The 17,815-nt window shown below is 40.3% G+C and overlaps 1 protein-coding gene across 2 annotated transcripts in view; it reads right to left on the minus strand.

Annotated features, from left to right (window-relative positions):
• LOC142657900 (complement factor H-related protein 4-like) overlaps positions 1 to 17,815 on the minus strand; it is a 170,058-nt gene that overhangs the window by 100,996 nt on the left and 51,247 nt on the right. For both annotated transcript variants that reach the window (XM_075833423.1, XM_075833422.1), the window contains 2 exons: positions 8,987 to 9,184; positions 5,482 to 5,661 (listed from right to left, as the gene is read on the minus strand). In XM_075833423.1, the coding sequence (XP_075689538.1) occupies positions 5,482 to 5,661; positions 8,987 to 9,184 (378 nt within the window). The remainder of the gene's footprint in view (positions 1 to 5,481; positions 5,662 to 8,986; positions 9,185 to 17,815) is intronic.

Genomic DNA, 17,815 nt, shown 5'->3' on the forward strand with positions numbered 1-17,815 from the left:
ATTGCCTCAGGTACACTTTCTGTACTATAGACATTGTATTGTACCTGTGTGGCCAACTGCCTTTCCGCTACGTGATACGGCCCAGTGGGTCCACACCCCGCGATACTGGTATTATGTACCTGCTGCGTCTCTTTTTGGGTAGGGTTCATTCACACCCACCTCCTTCCATGACTAATTGTTTCTAGTAACTGACGGATGTGATCCGAATTTGGAACCCAGCTGAAGTTCTTAGACACACACTAATATGTTATGATTATTGGAACATCACCTATTACACTCATCGATTAATATTTTTATTTAGCATATTCCATTATTATTAACGTTTGAGCCTGAGTGTGGTCTACATCAACATAATGAAGCCACTCATGCTTTGCATATCTCAGATCCTATGTAGGGGTTAAACCCACTTTCTTGGCCGCACACCCTCTGCACACCTGATCCATAAAGTTAGCTCCAGTATACTAAGAGAGTAGCTATGATTAAGAACTGAGAAGTTCGAAACGCGTAAACGCTCTCTGCCTGGGATTTTAATAGCTTGTTTTTTTTAATGTAATACCAATAAACAGCCTTGCATTTTTACCTTTCATTGTGTGCCGAACCTCTCACTACTTTCCTCAGCTCCCACTTTTGGCCACTGCACATAAATGCAGTGGTTCTATGTTGGGAAGCAGGAGTTTAGTGAATGGCCCCTTTCACCCAAGGCTCCATAGCAGTCGCGCAGTCTGCCTCCATGGTAGATACGCAACTGCTTCCCAGCTCACGTTGGGCTTGTCAAGCTTTTGACAAATTGTTTTATCATGTTTATACTTATTATCGTCGGCATCAGCTGCCATCTTGAATATCCATCAGGGCAGTACCACAATGCGCCGATACACAGTACAATTCCCAAGCCTGGTGGTGGAATTGTCCTGGAATAATGAGGTTCCGGTCACAACCTCCTGGCAGGTGTTGTCTGACCGAATTAAGGACAAGTTGGCCTGCCATGATTTGCCTTCCTCTCCGGATTCAGTTATCATGCTGGCCACGAGAATCGACATCCGTTTTACAGAGCGTGCCCAGGAGCGGTACGGTAAAGAAGGGTTCCCAGACTTGCTCAGTCTTTTCAGAGAGAGAGACCTCTGCACAGCACGGTTTCTGAAGAACCAATTCAAATTCAGTGAGTCAAACCTAGAGCGCCAGCATAGGGCGTGTACTATGGTGAAAAAGGCCATTTTGTGTGCAATAGTCCAGTAAAGTCAAGAAACTCCAGCACCTAGGGTCTGAAGAGTTGACATCCAAGCCTTTCTCTATACTTCACCCGCAGAAAACGTCATTCACCTGGACCTTGTAACTCGCCTCAGTTTGCAGCTTGATCATCTGGAGAATCCCTTGACAGTGGCATCCATAAATGGGTGAAAAAAGAAAAGAGAAAAGAATCCAGAAACATAACAGGCACTCTTTGTAATATTAAATAAGTTGTATTAATTTATTATTTAGATTATAGAAAAAATAGCTGAAATACTTTTCAAAACATTGTACATATAATAATTGAAAAAATCACCTGCCTTACCATGCCTTACAAGGAATAAAACGCTCCCTTGCAGTCTTGACGTTTGCATTCTAAAGTCAGATGAGTATAACATGGTCATTTTTTGAACCAATATATCCATGTCTTTAAATCGTTATTGCATTTAGTTGTCAGACGGTGCTGACCTATGTTTCAGAACATGCAAATGATTGCAGGTGTGAATGAAGTCAAGCGGCTATTGCAATTAAAAGGAAGAACTTGCTAGGTTAAAAAAAATCCAGTTACATTATTTCCTCCGCATTACTTATTTTGCACTAATGTGATGGGTTATTAACATACTTATTGGATATCCAACTGAAGGAATAAAATGCTCCCCTGCAGTCTTGACATTTGCATTCTAAAGTCGCGGACGACGAGCAGATGCGTGTAACGTGGTCATTTTTTGAACCAATATATCCATGTCTATAAATCACTATTGCAGCTGATGGACAGACGGTGTTGACCTATATCTCAGAACATACAAATAACTGCAAGTGTGAATTAAGTCAAGCGGTTATTAGAATTAAAAGGAAGAATCTGCTAGGTTAAAAAAAAAATCCAGTTATATTGTTTCCTCTGCATTAGTTATTTTGTACTTTGTGATGGGCTAGTAAATTACTTGCTGCATATTTAAAATCGTAGATTTGTTTAGCAAACACATAGATGGGGCTATATCTCAATTTTGGAATAGGAACATAATCTATTTGCATTTATATTTGAACCTGGTGGTGTTTTTAATTATTATATGTACAATGTTTTGAAAAGTATTTCTACAAATTTTTCTATAATCGAAATAATAAATTAATACAAATTATTTAATATTCCAAAGAGTGCCTGTTATGTTTCTGGATTATTTTTTCTTTTCTTTTTTCACTAATTTTGCTTTTTCCTGAAACGGCGGAAATCTTAAGTAAAAAGTAGGCAGAGACGTTGCCGTCACATTGACCCTATGACTGTCCTGTTGATGTTTTGCCAGGGTCAACTCCTCCTCGGGGTCGAGTCTATCCAATGTCTCTGCCAGAGACTCAAGCAATGTCGGAATACATCAGAGAAAACCTGGAAATGGGATTTACAAGGAAGTCTTCATCGTCTGCCGATGGCAGGTTTTTCTTCATCTAGATGATGGATGGATCTCTTTGCCCATGCATTGATTATCGTGGTCTCAACAAGATTCCAATAAAAAACAAATACCCACTTCCGTTGATTGCTGAACTCTTTGACAGAATACGTGTCAGGACAATGTCGCCTCATGTGCCATCTGTGCCTGAAACAAGGTCTACAAGTCTAGACCAGCTGTTTTTTTCTGCCTCTCCCAGTTCCCAATTCTCTGTGGCAACACGTGGTCTGCCTTCTGCTCCTCGACTTGCCGGCCTTTTTATACAGCATATATTTCATCTGCATTGCCTGCCCCGTCATATTGTCTCGGACTGCAGTGTGCAGCTCCCCTCAAGATTTTGGAGCTCTGTGTGGCCTACTGGAGGTCAACTTAGACTTTTCTTCTGCATACCACTCACAGTCCAATGGCCAAGTGGAGAAGGTCAATAAGGTCAATAAGATCCTGTAAAATGTTTAGGAATTGCAACCATTTTTCTACACAGCCTCCTCATTTCAGGGGCTCAAAAGTAATTTGACTAATTAAAATTGCCATAAATAAAATGTTTTTTTTTAATACTTTGTAGAGAATCCTTTACAGTTAATGACTGCCTGAAGTCTGGAACCCATGGACATCACCAAACGCTGGGTTTCCTCCTTTGTGATGCTTTGCCCGGCCTTTACTGCAGCTGTCTTCAGTTGTTGCTTGTTTGTGGGTCTTTCTGCCTTAAGTTTTGTCTTAAGCAAATGAAATGCATGCTCGATCGGGTTGAGATCTGGTGATTGACTTGGCCATTGCAGAATATTCCACTTCTTTGCCTTAAAAAAACTCCTGGGTTGCTTTCGCAGTATGTTTTTGGTTATTGCCCATCTGTACTGTGAAGCGACGTGCAACCAACCTTGCTGCATTTGGTTGAATCTGAGCAGAAAGTATATCCCTGAACACATCAGAATTCATCCAACTGCTTCTGTCTTCAGTCACATCATCAATAAACGCTAGTGACCAAGTGCCTTTGGCAGCCATGCGTGCCCATGTCATCACACTGCCTCCACCATGTTTTACAGAAGATGTGGCGTGCTTTGGATCATGAGCCGTTCCAAGCCTTCGCCATACTTTCTTCCTCCCATCATTCTGGTACTGGTTGATCTTAGTTTCATCTGTCCAAAGAATGCTGTTCCAGAACTGGGCTGGCTTCTTTAGATGTTATTTGGCAAAGTCTAATCTGGCCTTTCTATTTTTGAGGCTGATTAATGGTTTGCATCTTGTGGTGAACCCTCTGTATTTGCTCTCATGAAGTTTTGTTCACTTGGGTAGATGTTGTGAAGGGGTTTTTCTTCAGCATGGAAAGGATTCTGCAATCATCCACAACTGTTGTCTTTCATGGACGTCCAGGCCTTTTGGAGTTCACGAGATCACCAGTGCGCTCTTTTTTTTCAAGAATGTGCCAAACTGTTGATTTGGCCACTCCTAACATTTGTGCTATCTCTCTGATTGATTTCTTCATTTTTTTCAGCTTAACGATGGTCTGTTTCACTTACATTTAGAGCTCCTTTGACCTCATCTTGTGGGTTCACATCAACAGCTTCCAAATGTAAATGCCACACCTGGAATCAACTCCAGACCTTTTACCTGCTTAATTGATGAATATTAACTAGGAAATAGCCCATGCAGCCCATTAAATAGTTTTTTCAGATAATTGTCCAATTACCTTTGGTCTCTTGAAAAAGGGGCACCTACATATTAATTAAATGCAATTCCTAAACCACTCCTAAAATTAGGATGTGGATATTCTCAAATTAAAGCTGAGAGTCTGCATTTTAAGCCCATATTGATTATATAACTGTATATTCAATATGTTTTGGTAAACAGTTAAAATGACAAAACTTGTGTCACTGTCCAAATAACTCTAGACCTAACTGTACATGTCTTTTTTTTACGTGCTTATTTAAAAAAAATGCGTTGTATAAAAAAGAAGGAAAATGACCCAAATGTTCCCAATTGCGTGCCAAAAAAACGTGCAAAAAAACGCGCACAAAATGCGTAAAAAACACGTGTAAAGTGCGTAAAAAATGCCTGTATTTTAAAAAGTGCTTCTTAAAAAGCTCCATGTGAACATGCCCCAAGGTTACGATATGTGAACACTACATATATAATAAGAGACATGCTATCTATTAGGTATAATACTTCATCTTTGCTTGTATTTTTCTGAACAAATAAAATATTCTTTATTTTATTTTACCATTTACTCTTTTTCCCGTCATTTGCTTTAGATCATAGTTTTACCAATCAATGCATGTATAGTGAACGTATACTTCTATGCACTTATTTTATAGAATTCAATCTTAAAAGTATGTTCACACATTCCCATTTTTTGTAAAAATGTCGTAAAGAAATTTTTCTGCAGTGCTGTTTTCATTGTCTATCTTCACAGAGCATATACAGTATGCATTTTCTATGTGTTTTTAGCTTTGTGTATATATATATATATATATATATATATATATGTATATATATATACAGATGTAGCACAGTTAATCTTGACTCCGATAACTTGCTGCAATGTGATATCACACAACAAATGCCATTGAAAAGACACTGAAAAAGTTAAGTTAAAGTTTCTTTTGCCACTGAGTGAGGTTTCTTTTTAATTGATTTCCCCTTAAATTTCTCTTCAGAAATATTTAATCAATTCATTGAGTGGAGACAGGGAATGGATTTCATGAATGTTGCTAAGCAGTTTTTCCTTCTTTGCTGTCAGCACAGTACCAGTTATAAACAGTCTGGTTATTGTAATGATATAGTGAATGCTCTTATCAAGCACATGCATATGGAGCAGACTTACTTGAAGCAGTACATTTTGGGTAGTTTAGATTTCCCTGTACACATTTGACTTCCAGTTTATTTTCTGGTATCATTCCTTCATTACATTGAAATACGATTGTTTGTCCATGGTCCACTACAGTGCTGATGTTGTAAAAAATATTATTGGTAATCATTGTCAATTGTTGTAATGCGCAAAAACCTGTAAAACATTTTTTAAAATTGTTACCGGTATATGTTTATTGGGCACAATGCACACAGCAGAAAATGGAAAAACAGAAATGCATTACATCACTGTTAAACTGGCAGAAAAATCTTGGGCCTACCTTCCACTGTTTTAAACTGGAGATAGGTAAACACCCCCCCCCCCTAAGAAAAAGGAGAGGACTATGCGCCTAATGTTAAAGTTGCAACTTACACACATATTTAGCATTACCAATTTCAATAACCCCCAACTGGAGTTGCTATGAAAACCCAGTAAGATTTGTCCCCACTAGCCGTGAATTAAAGTGGCTCTGTCATGAAGACAAGCCCTGTTCATCTGCTCTATGAGGGCATATACACGTCATAGAGATGTCTCCCACACTCAGAAACCCGTTTATGAGCCACAGAGGCCTCAATCTGTCGTATTTGAGCCTTGCATTCATCTAAATGGCTGACATGTAATACAACATTTCCCATGTAGTGGCCGTTGCAGGGGAGAAGAGCAGCTGGCTGCATTTTCCCTTCTGTGATGACAAAACCTCTTTAGAGTATAAATTAGTTTATATTAATAAAAATGGTACTTAGTTTCTGTAGCTACTGTATTTGCCTTCTAGCTTTTAAAAGAAAAATGCACTTAAAGCGGATCTATCAGCAGAATACACTGCCCTAGGGAAGGACAGCATATTATAGGAACAGGTCTGTTCTCCTATTAGCCAAAAAAATAAAATAAATATTGTGCAGTTTGGCTACTAGTAGTAATCATAGAATATACCGGACTTATAATTATGAGTCCATTGTATTCATGAGGAGAGCGTTCCCCTGTCCCTCTTGGTGGTGATTGACTGGCTGCTGTGTATGTAAATACACAGCAGCCACCCGTTAGTCATTGTGAGGAGGACAGGGGGAGGCAAGGAGAGGTGAAGGAGTGCTCTCCTCATGAATACACCGAACTCAGTACTATAATCTATGTATTTTTTAATCGTTCTTAGTGGCAAAATTGCACAATATTTATTTGGTGTATTTTTGGCTAATAGGAGAACGATTCCCTGATCTGTGCGTGCAACTTCCGCAGCATGGCCCCCAATCCCTGATTGGTTGGGCGGCGCCATCATCACACGCATGTCCCCTCCTCCGTCATTCTGTCTCCCTGTTTCTGCGCATGCCCCTGGCCTCGATGCCCCCCTTATCTCCTATTGGTTGGGGTGGTGTCGACGTCACATACATGCTCAGTCTCACCTGCCTTTCTGCGAGTCTGCTTGGCCCCCAGCGTCGTCCCTTGTTCCCCATTGGCTGGGGCGGTGGTGACGTCACGCGCATGACCCGTTCCCTCTGATTGCCCTGCGCTTACGCCTTTTCCTGCGCCACCCCTCTTTCCATGGGCAGGTCGGCACCAGTGTGACGCACACACCCTGGCAGCACTTATATACAGCCATGTCCATGTGGTTATCCTTTTGACTTCTTCATTGATAAACCAGTGCATACACTATTTGTCAGTATTGCTCTATACTTCGATTATTCTACTGCTTTGCTTATACACTGTTCATAACCTACTAGGGTTATCCACACTTTTGTTTTATGCCTTGTAGTCTGTGTGCGTCTTTTTTATCTTCTGTTACTTGTGAATGTTTTATCTACTGTATGAATATCCATTCAAATGTTGACTATTTATTGAATGATTATTTTTTTTTCCTGCAGGATCTTTATTGGTTTGGTAATAAGAGAATGGACCTGTTCCTGTAATATGTTGCCCTTACCTTTTGCAGAGTATTCAGCTGAAATATCCACTTTAATGAAACATATTCAAGGATCTATTATATTGCTGTCCTGATGTGGATATAAACTGACACATAAGATCACATATCAGGATCTATCAGAACTAAACTGATCAATTGTATTGTTGTATTTAACTGTCACTATGTGTATTACTCCACAAGCTCTATTGTACTGCTGCAGGGCTATATAAGGAAGGATGGTAATATTATATGCACAGATAAAGAACCGCATGCATCTTCCCTGTCACTCCTTGTCTCTGGTGAGGGGGGTGTAATCCATCCCTTCCTTGAGACTCCAATAATATTTTGACTCTTCTGATAATTAACTCCCTATCATTCCAGTTCTCCTACAGTGAACATACCCTGATGCAATGCCCATACAGTGCACAAACCAACCTGAAATGCCCATACCGATAATACAGGAAGGAAATGTGTGTCTCCAATATGGCTGCCCCATGGGGAGTTTTTAAAAATAGAAAATAAATAGCAGAGTTAAGATCAGAAGCCCCTTTCTTACTTGCTACTGACGGCTACTTAAATATACACTGGAGAATTTGTATTGCTGCCTGTCTACCTGAAGTAAAAGTAAAAACCAATAAATCACTTTTACCTGCCCACCCCCACACATTTCACCACACAAACCGCTGAAAGACCTTTAACCTCTGAAGACCCCGTTCTGTGTTTAGTGTAACAATGTTTGATTATGCACTGTTCACATCACGTTTTTGCACTACGTTTAACGTGTACATCGGGAAGACGCTTTACATACCTGCTAAACATGTCCAAATGGCTTTATTAGCCTGAAGGAGGCAAACAATTTATCCATTTGGCCTCCGTCAGGCTCTTTTTGAAGGCTAGAATAGCATTGTAGACTGCGCTATTTAATCCCATTGAACCCTGCAAATAAATGTATATTGCAGTGTATGAGTTTTCTCAACATGGGAGCCTATGGTTGACGTATGCCACTGTATGGCATACATCACAGGTATATATTTAACATATACGTCATTGGCTGTTCAATAGTTTTTTATAACGTATACGTTAAGCGTATACCATTATAGCCTATGGGTGACTAATATATTAACTGGATGCCTAACAGTGGCATCTGTCAACTATAGATTATAAAACTATCTATTTAATGGTGACGTCTGTATCCGTAGTTCACAATGTATCCATTTAACAGGGCCCCAGCCTATATTTAACATGACTTAAACGTCAAAAGGACAAAAACGACACGTAAACACATTAGAGTGTGCCTCATGGTGGGAGTTTGGTGCTCACATTTTCCGGCCATTACCCACACACTTTGCCTGCATAGGTTAAGCATGTGAATATAGTAACAGAATAAGCGTAGTGCGTAGATGAGCTTACTGCATAGATGAAGTCTAGAACATATATACGGTGACAGAAGCAAGCTTACTGCAGACATGTAATAAAAAAATCAAGCATGTAGCAACTAATCAATTGTCGCACCATTGGCCGCAGTGTTCCTCGGGGGAAGCAGTAATAAATAGGAACACCTTGTGCACATGTCTATGTTATGACACTTACCCCTTTTGAAGCACTTTGGATATTGCAGCTTTCCTTGTTCACAATAAAATATCATCTGGGTGTCAGGAGGAGCTTCAAATCCATATTTACATGTAAAGTCTATGCGGTCACCATGTTTAGTGTAAAATTTTCTATCAGCTTTCCACCTTAGCTGTATATTATTTTCTTCCATGGTTTTTTCCTTTGCAGTACATGGCTCTGAAACATAAAATTATTATTTTCACCCTATCATTTCTATTTATTTTCATATATTCAAAACAAAATTTCCTCCAGTCGATCCTGATCCTTGTCCAGTTAAGATATTGCGATATGTGCAATGACATACATTCACTTTGCAATTTTAAATTGTTCCATTATTGTAAAATAAAAATATAGTAAAGTGGGACTATTACTTGAAACTGATCATTCATTTCAAAACCTCAAAAATGTTAAGCCAGAAATGAAAAAAACAAAACATTAAAAATAAAAGGATATTTATAATAAAGCTGTTAATAAGATACAGTTATTCATCTCCTACTATACTACTGTACAATACAGTATATGAGACACCAATAACATGAAAGGTCATACACAGAGAACTTTTAGCTCCTTGTCACCGATGCAAAATGTGTGGGACCCCCAAGTCATCTCATATAATTTTAGTCCCTTGTTTAAGACACACATAGCAAAAGATAGAGCAAGACGCTGCCCCTGTAGAGGATTATCACCATAATACAGCAAAAAGAATAGAAAAAGAGAGGGTGAGATAAATTCCTGCTCTCAATTCAAAGCAGCATTTCTATCCTTACATTACATACATGGGCTCAACATGTTTTTACAAGACTCTGTTTCATCAAAATCCGATCAGAAAGTTATTAGAGGACTTGCATACAATACAGAGGGGGCAAGAACAGCATTGATGCCAGCTGTGCTGCGCCCTGTTCCGAAATAGGAGATACCCCTTGTGAAGTTAGCCCGTATATTCAGAAAATCAAGGTCAGGTATTAGTCCAACCTCTCGTTTCATAGATGACAGGACGCAGGAGCTAGATGTATTCATGTCATGGTACTTGCATGGAGATATACTACTGTAGAGATGCCATGTCAGTTACAAGTGAGGTTTGTATTGTATGTTTGCGCTCTATGGCACACCATGATTCATAGTATATCTGAGTGATTCCTCTTAAGTGGGATATTCACAGATTCACAATGGGATATTTATTAAACTTATTATGTAAAGAATATGGCATAACTACAAACCTGACAAGCGAAGGCTACCCACCAAAACTCACAGACAGGGATAGGGGGGCATTAATCAGAGTTTCAACAATGACAGCAAATATAACACTAAAGAAGCTCCAAATATCCACAGCGGACATGGTAGCATCTGTCTATAGGACCACTATAATCCGCACACTCAAATGAGTGGGGACCTATAGAAAAGCGGCCAGAAAAAAAGTAATTGCTTACATGATATGTAAATCTTTGAAAGGGATTTTTTTTTTTTTAATAAAAAGGTCAATCAGTGTGATTGGTGCAACTTTATAATTAGTTTTAGAACAAAATATTTTTACTTTTTGAGATACAGCTGCTCTGTATTCTGCATACAAAGCAGCTGTATCGTTCGCTAAATCCTGTTCCCATCAGATCCGCGGGACTGACTGGTTCAGTGAAAGCAGATCCTGCGTGATCCACCGGTTATCCATCACATCTAAATGACTTAGATGTGATAGATTACAGGTGGATTCTGCGTATAAAGTTGCACCAATCACACTGATTGACTTTTTATATATGTATAAAAATAATGCCTTTCAAATGTTGACATAGCCTTTAAATGTTTTGGAATGGCCTAGTCAAAGCCCAGACCTCAATCCAATTGAGAATCTGTGGCGTGACTTGAAGACTGCTGTACATCTAACGTAAAAGAATTGGAGCCGTTTTGCCTTGAAAAATGGGCAAAAATCCAAATTTCTAGATGTGCTAAGTTAATAGTGACATACCCCAAGAGACTTGTATCTGTAATTGCAGAAAAAATTGGTTCCACCAAGTATTAACTTTAGTTCTCAGTTTAAAGTTCTCAGTTTTTTTGTCTTAAATTATTGTTTGTGTCACAGTAAAAATATTTTATACCTTCAAAAAGTAAGCATGTTCTGTAAATCAAATGGTACACATTTTACTTCAAAGTTGTAATGCAACAAAACAGAAAAAACACCTAGGGGGCTGAATACTTTTGCAAGGCACTCTAGGGGGCCTTTTGCTTTTTTCAGAAAAGGAGTGAGAAGATGAGCAGTGGTCTCATCTAATCACTCCTCTGCGCCTAATTAAGCTGTTTATTCACTCCATAACCCGGAAGTTTACCAGTGTCCGAATAAGTCGCACCAAACAGTCGCACACCCGCAAACATCAATAAAGTTTATACATTTTACACTGTCCCTATCCTATCCATTCCTCTAGTGTAAAATCTGCTGACCGCTTCTCTAGCAATACCCGTTACACGCTACCGTCATAGTGATAACGATTATCAATATAGAGGAATATCAAATGCAATTCTGATATAGGAAGTTTTCCATCAGTCAGAATAGACATTTTCATCCACTAACGGTTCTCAATCAATTGTTCCGCTAAAAAAAAGAATCAGCATTAGTTAACACATTAGATTAGGTTAAAGGATTTGCGATTATTGATTTGAGTTTGGCTGTTTTCACACAATCTGGTTAAATTTTTCCCCACCTTCCATGTTTTTTGCGTGACGAGTTGTAGTTTTTTACGGCACCATTTTTTTGTATCATATAATGTATTGGGAAACTGTAAAAAATGTCTTAGTGGGGTGGAATAGGAAAAAAACAGCGATTCCTCAATATTTTGAGGGGCTTTGTTTTTACGGCTTTCACCATACAGTAAAAATGGCATGTCAATTTTATTCTACCAGTGAATACGATTACGGCGATACCATATTCATATATATTTTTTTATGTCTTACTACTTTTACAAGGAAGAAACTAATTGTTAAAAATAAAATTTGTGTTTTGTCGTTATATTCTGAGAGATATAATTTGTATATTTTTCCGTAGATTGAGTGGTATGAGGGCATTTTATTTGCGAGGCAAACTGTAGTTTCTATTGGTGCCATGTTGTGCTACATGAGACTTCTTGATTACTTTTTATTTCAATTTTTGTGGGATATGAAGTGACCAAAAAACAGCGAATCTGGGGTTTTAACATTTTCATTTTTAGGACGTTCACGTGCTGTTTAAATAATGTTATATTGCAATAATTTGGACTTTAGTGGATACGGCGATACCAATTTTGTTTCTTTTATTTTTTTTTTACATGACTTTAGAGGAAAAATCGGGAAAGGTTATTTTTTTTAACTTAAATTATTATATTTTTTTTTACACTAATAAAGTCTTTATTAAACTTTTTTTTTTACACAATTTATTAGTCCCCCTAGGGGACTAATGTATTTCAGTATATTGTAGATTTTACAGGCTCCTGTTAAAGAGGCTCTGTCACCACATTATAAGTGGCCTATATTGTACATTATGTGATCGGCGCTGTAATGTAGATTACAGCAGTGTTTTGAGTTATGACCTATAATAGCTTTATGCTAATGAGTTTCTCAATGAACAACTGGGCATGTTTTACTATATGGCCAAGTGGGCGTTGTGGAGAGAATTGTATGACACTGACCAATCAGCGTCCTACACTTCTCTCCATTCATTTATACAGCACATAGCAATATAGCTATATCGCTATGTGCAGCCACATAAACACACTATAACGTTACTGCAGTGTCCTGACAATGAATAGACATTACCTCTAGCCAGGACGTGATGTCTATTCAGAATCCTGACACTTCTCTGCACTTCTCTGTGATTTACAGCATAGCAGGCGTAGTCTCGCGAGATTACGTTGTAAGCTGTCATTTACAGCGAGATCTCGCTGTGCTGTAGTCTCACACAGACGCTACAGAAGTGGTCAGGATTTTGAATACACATCACGTCCTGGCTGTAGGTAATGTATATTCATTGTCATGACACTGCAGTAACGTTATAGTGTGTTTATGTGGCTGCACATAGCGATATAGCTATATCGCTATGTGCTGTATAAATGAATGGAGAGAAGTGTATGACACTGATTGGTCAGCGTCATACACTTCTCTTCACAACGCCCACTTGGCCATATAGTAAAACACGCCCAGTTGTCCATTGAGAAACTCATTAGCATAAAACTAATATAGGTCATAACTCCGTCAAAAATGATAGTTTTTCTAAATAAAAAATGCTGCTGTAATCTACATTACAGCGCCGATCACATCATGTACAATATAGGCCACTTATAATGTGGTGACAGAGCCTCTTTAAACCATTGGCATCCTGCAATCGCGTCGCGGGGGGCTGATGTGCTGTCGGAGGGGGGGCGCCCCCTCTTTCTAACGTTTTAGATGCTGCGATCATGATTGAACGCAGCATTTAAGCGGTTAAATGGCCCCTTAAATAACCCCACACCACGACATGCTATTACGTCGTGGTGTGGGAACAGGTTAATGCAAAGTTGCTTTAAGGTGTATAAATTATTAAATTTTATTTTTATGCACGTGTAGCATATTAGCTGTTTGCCTTGTGCAGTATATATTTTAAACACATACAGTATATGGATGATGGCCAAATATTGCAAGCTCTTGTTGATGTAGACCAGAGGTAGGCAACTATTTTTGTACAGAATGCAGATTTAAAAAAACAAAAGTCAAAAATGAAGTAAGCAGTGTGCTATGGAGTACAAGAAAGTCATATAACACTAAGTGATTTCTTTAGTGAAATCTCACGCAAGCACTGTGCATTCCCTGGACCTGAAGCAACAAGTGATGTGGCGCATGCTAGAGCTTTTAATCCATCTACTTTCACAGAATATGTAGGGTTTAGAGGTGCACTCACTTTTTAAGGTATGTAGTTCCTGTATGTTTTTGTTTGTTAATTTTTTTTTTTAAAACTTCCATGTTAAAACCAGATTTTGGGTCTTTTCCATTCTGGTGATTTTATGAAGATACATGTCAAAGTGTGAAAATTGTCCTGGCTACCAGAGGCAAACAATTACCAAAAGTCAGTCAATAACAGTCTCTGGGGTAAGAGTACCTGGGAAGATGATCTGGCAGATGCTCAGAGAAGCAGGCACGTGGTGTAGCAGACATTTGGCACAGATGATGCTTGGCATGGTATATGATACTGGATGTGGCAGATGACACTGGACGTGGCAGATGACACGGGACGTGGCAGATGACACGGAACGTGGCAGATGACACGGGACCTGGCAGATGGAACAACACGAATCCAACACTAGATACAGCTCAGGAACAACTACAGTTACGGGATACAGGATACGGGAAGCAGGATATGGGAGCACTGGGAGCAGGATACAACTAAGGGATAATTTGCTTAGACTAACATGGGAATACAACAACACTCAGGCAAATAGTGGAAGGGCAGAATCCTTTATATAGTCCAGGATGTAAGGGGATATGTTAGGTAAAACGTTGTTGTTGTTGTGGCCCCTTAAGTCTGCGGAGAGCGTGCACACCCCACCCTAGAGGCCACCAGAAGAGTGCAGTCGCGTGTGTTGGCGTCTACTGGGAGGGAGACGCCGACAAGCCTTCAGTGTCCCGTGGTCACGGCTGCCAGTGAGTACAGCGTGCCGGCGGTCAGCGACTACAGACACAACAGTACCCCTCGTACGCCCCCTCTTTTTAGGTCCAGAGCGTCAGAGGAATCTCTTGAGTTGAGTCGGGGCATTGATGTTCTCTTCTGGCTCCCAGGACCTCTCCTCAGGACCAAACCCTTTCCAGTCCACCAGATAGGAAGTCTTCTTATCAGCATATGTTTTCATGCGATGCACTGCCTGAAGAATCGTGGACTTGGTCTGCTGCCAGATATGAAGAAACGTCCCGAATTAAGAATTGGCTGCAGGCACATGAGACATAGTTGGCACAGGAAGAGGAACTTGTGGGTGCTGACTGTATACAATATAGAACAGAGAGGAAGCAGTTGACTCACTTGTATGGTTATTGTATGAAAACTCCGCCTATGGCAGGAGCTGTACTCAATTGTCATGTTGGATAGAGACATAATGACGGAGATAATTCTCTAGTATATGGTTGATCCTGTCTACTTGACCGTTAGACTGTGGGTGATACGCAGAAGAGAAGTATAGCTTCACATCTAAAAGCTCACACAGGGCTCTCCAGAATTTAGACGTGAACTGTACACCCCAGTCAGAAACAATATGAAGAGGTAGTCCATGTAAACAAAAGATGTGTAGGACGAACTTATCTGCCAGACGAGGAACTGAGGGGAGGCCCGTTAAAATGTGCCATTTTGGAGAAACGATCCACTACCACCCAGATAGTAGTACATCCAGCAGAAGGGGGAAGGTCAGTGATAAAGTCCATTACAATGTCTTGCCAAGGAGCATCGGGCTTTGGCACAGGTTGGAGCAGACCAGCAGGTTTAGAATGAGGGGACTTAAGTAAGTCACAATAAGCACAGGAGGAAACTAAGTCAAGACATCCCTAGGTAGTGAGGGCCACCAATAATAACGAGTAATAAAGTCCCGAGTCTTTCGGACACCAGAATGCCCGGCCAGTTTGGAATCATGACCCCAGCAAAGAATTATTTTCCTGTTAGCAGGACGGACAAAGATCTTTCCAGAAGGAATGACCTTGATCTGCAGAGGATTAACGGCAATAATCCTAGAAGAATCAATAATATGTTGAGGTTTCTCTTCTGAGTAGTCAGTCTCAAATGATCCAGACAAGGCATTGGCCTTAATGTTTTTGTCCGCAGGGCGGAAATGAAGAAGAAAACAAAACCTGGCGTTGAACAACAACCATCTAGCTTGACGAGGATTTAGTCGTTGTGCAGACTGCAGATATGTAAGATTTTCGTGGTCGGTGTAGATGATGATGGGATGGGTAGACCAGTCAAGCAGGTGTCTCCTTTCGATCCCCAATAGAGTATTGTGCTCAGCAGGAGAGAAGAGTTTGGAGAAGAATCCGCAAGATACTGCCTTACCCTTAAAATTCTTTTGAAACAGGAGGGCTCCAGCACCAATGGAAGAGGCATCAACCTCCACGGAAAACTGCTGAGTAACATCAGGATGACAGAAGCAGAAGCAAATTTGGAATGAACGGACGATAGAAATTAGGTTTTCAAGAAATCTTTGTATAGCTCGAAGACCCTGAGGACGTGACGACTCCAAGACGCATTCACCTTCTCTCGGTCTATTTGAAGACCACGATCGGAGACAATATAGCCCAGGAAGGGCAAGGAGCTCTTTTCAAATACACACTTCTCCAGTTTTGCGTATAATTTATTCCCCCCTATCCGCAACAAATCTTGTATATCAATATGTTGTCTATATATACCACCACACAGACAGACAGAAGTTGACGGAAGATGTTGTTCACGAACTACTGGAACACCGCTTCAGCATTACACAGTCCAATGGGCATGACAAGATACTCGTAGTGACCGTCCCGGGTGTTAAACGCGGTTTTCCATTCATCCCCCTTGCATATACGAATCAAGTTATAGGCCCTGTGTAGATTTAGCCTAGCGAACACTTTAGCTTCACAAATCCTGTCGAAGAGCTCAGAGATAAGCAGCAAGGGGTACTTATTTTTTACAGTGACTTGGTTCAATCCACGGTAGTCGATGCACGGTCGGAGTGACCCATCCCTTTTCTCGCCGCAGAATAATCTAGCTCCAGCTGGTGAAGTAGACTTCCTGATGAACCCACTCACCAGGTTCTCCTTTACATACTCTGACATGGCCTGGGTTTCAGACAAGAAAAGTGAGTAGACCTGTCCGCGAGGGAGAGAGGCTTTAGGAAGCAACTCTATAGGACAGTCATATGGACGTTGAGGAGGAAGGACCTCTGCCCCCTTCTTGCTGAAAACATCTGTGTAGTTGGCATATTGTGGGGGTACTCCAGAGAGCAATTAGGGCAGTGGAGAAAGAACGGGACGAACCTAAGGCAGGCAGTGGTGCAGACATCGGGGTCCCCACTGGAGGACCTCTCGGGAGTCCCCAAAAAATTTACGCATGTACGCCAAAATGGAACCAATAAAAATGACAGCTCGTTCCACTAAAACCAAGCCCTCACACAGCTCCATCAATGGAAAAATAAAACGTTATGATTCTCAGAACGCAATGATGCAAAATTATACTAAATGATGGCACAGACTAATTTTTTTTAGGTCCAGTAGTTTTTCACTAAAATCCCCTCATCATCATTTGCTATACCCCACATGTGGACCCCATAGATGCAGCGGAGATGACGACACTTTAGGGCCTTGTGCTGCATAAAGGGCTTGTGAAGAAGTCAAAGATTAGGCAATACTGGAGCGCAGATATTTTGTACAATACCCCGGATTTACCACATAGTCGTGTCTCATGGTACATAAAGTTTACCGTGCACATCGTACAGATACCATTGTATAAACGCTTACTTGCTATCCCGATGTGCAGGTCAGTTGGGAACATTTCTCAGCAAAGTTCCCCATACTGCAAACAAGGGAAGGACCCAAAAAGAGTGCAGAGTGTGTTCCAGAAAGAGTATAAGAAATAACACCATTTATCAGTACGACACCTGCCCCAAAAAACCTGGCTTGTGCATAAAGGATTGGTTCAAAGCATACCACACCAATCCATGGATAATACATTTTATTATTCATTCACCCCATTATTACATCATCCTATTATGCCCTAATGCACTCTGCCAAGCTCACATGTGCCCCCACATTATAAGCTGAAACACCAGTTAAAGCCTGAATAAAACTACTATCGAGCAATCCGCA

The sequence above is a fragment of the Rhinoderma darwinii genome, chromosome 7 (genome assembly GCF_050947455.1).
Source record: "Rhinoderma darwinii isolate aRhiDar2 chromosome 7, aRhiDar2.hap1, whole genome shotgun sequence".
NCBI classification, from domain to species: Eukaryota; Metazoa; Chordata; class Amphibia; order Anura; family Rhinodermatidae; genus Rhinoderma; species Rhinoderma darwinii.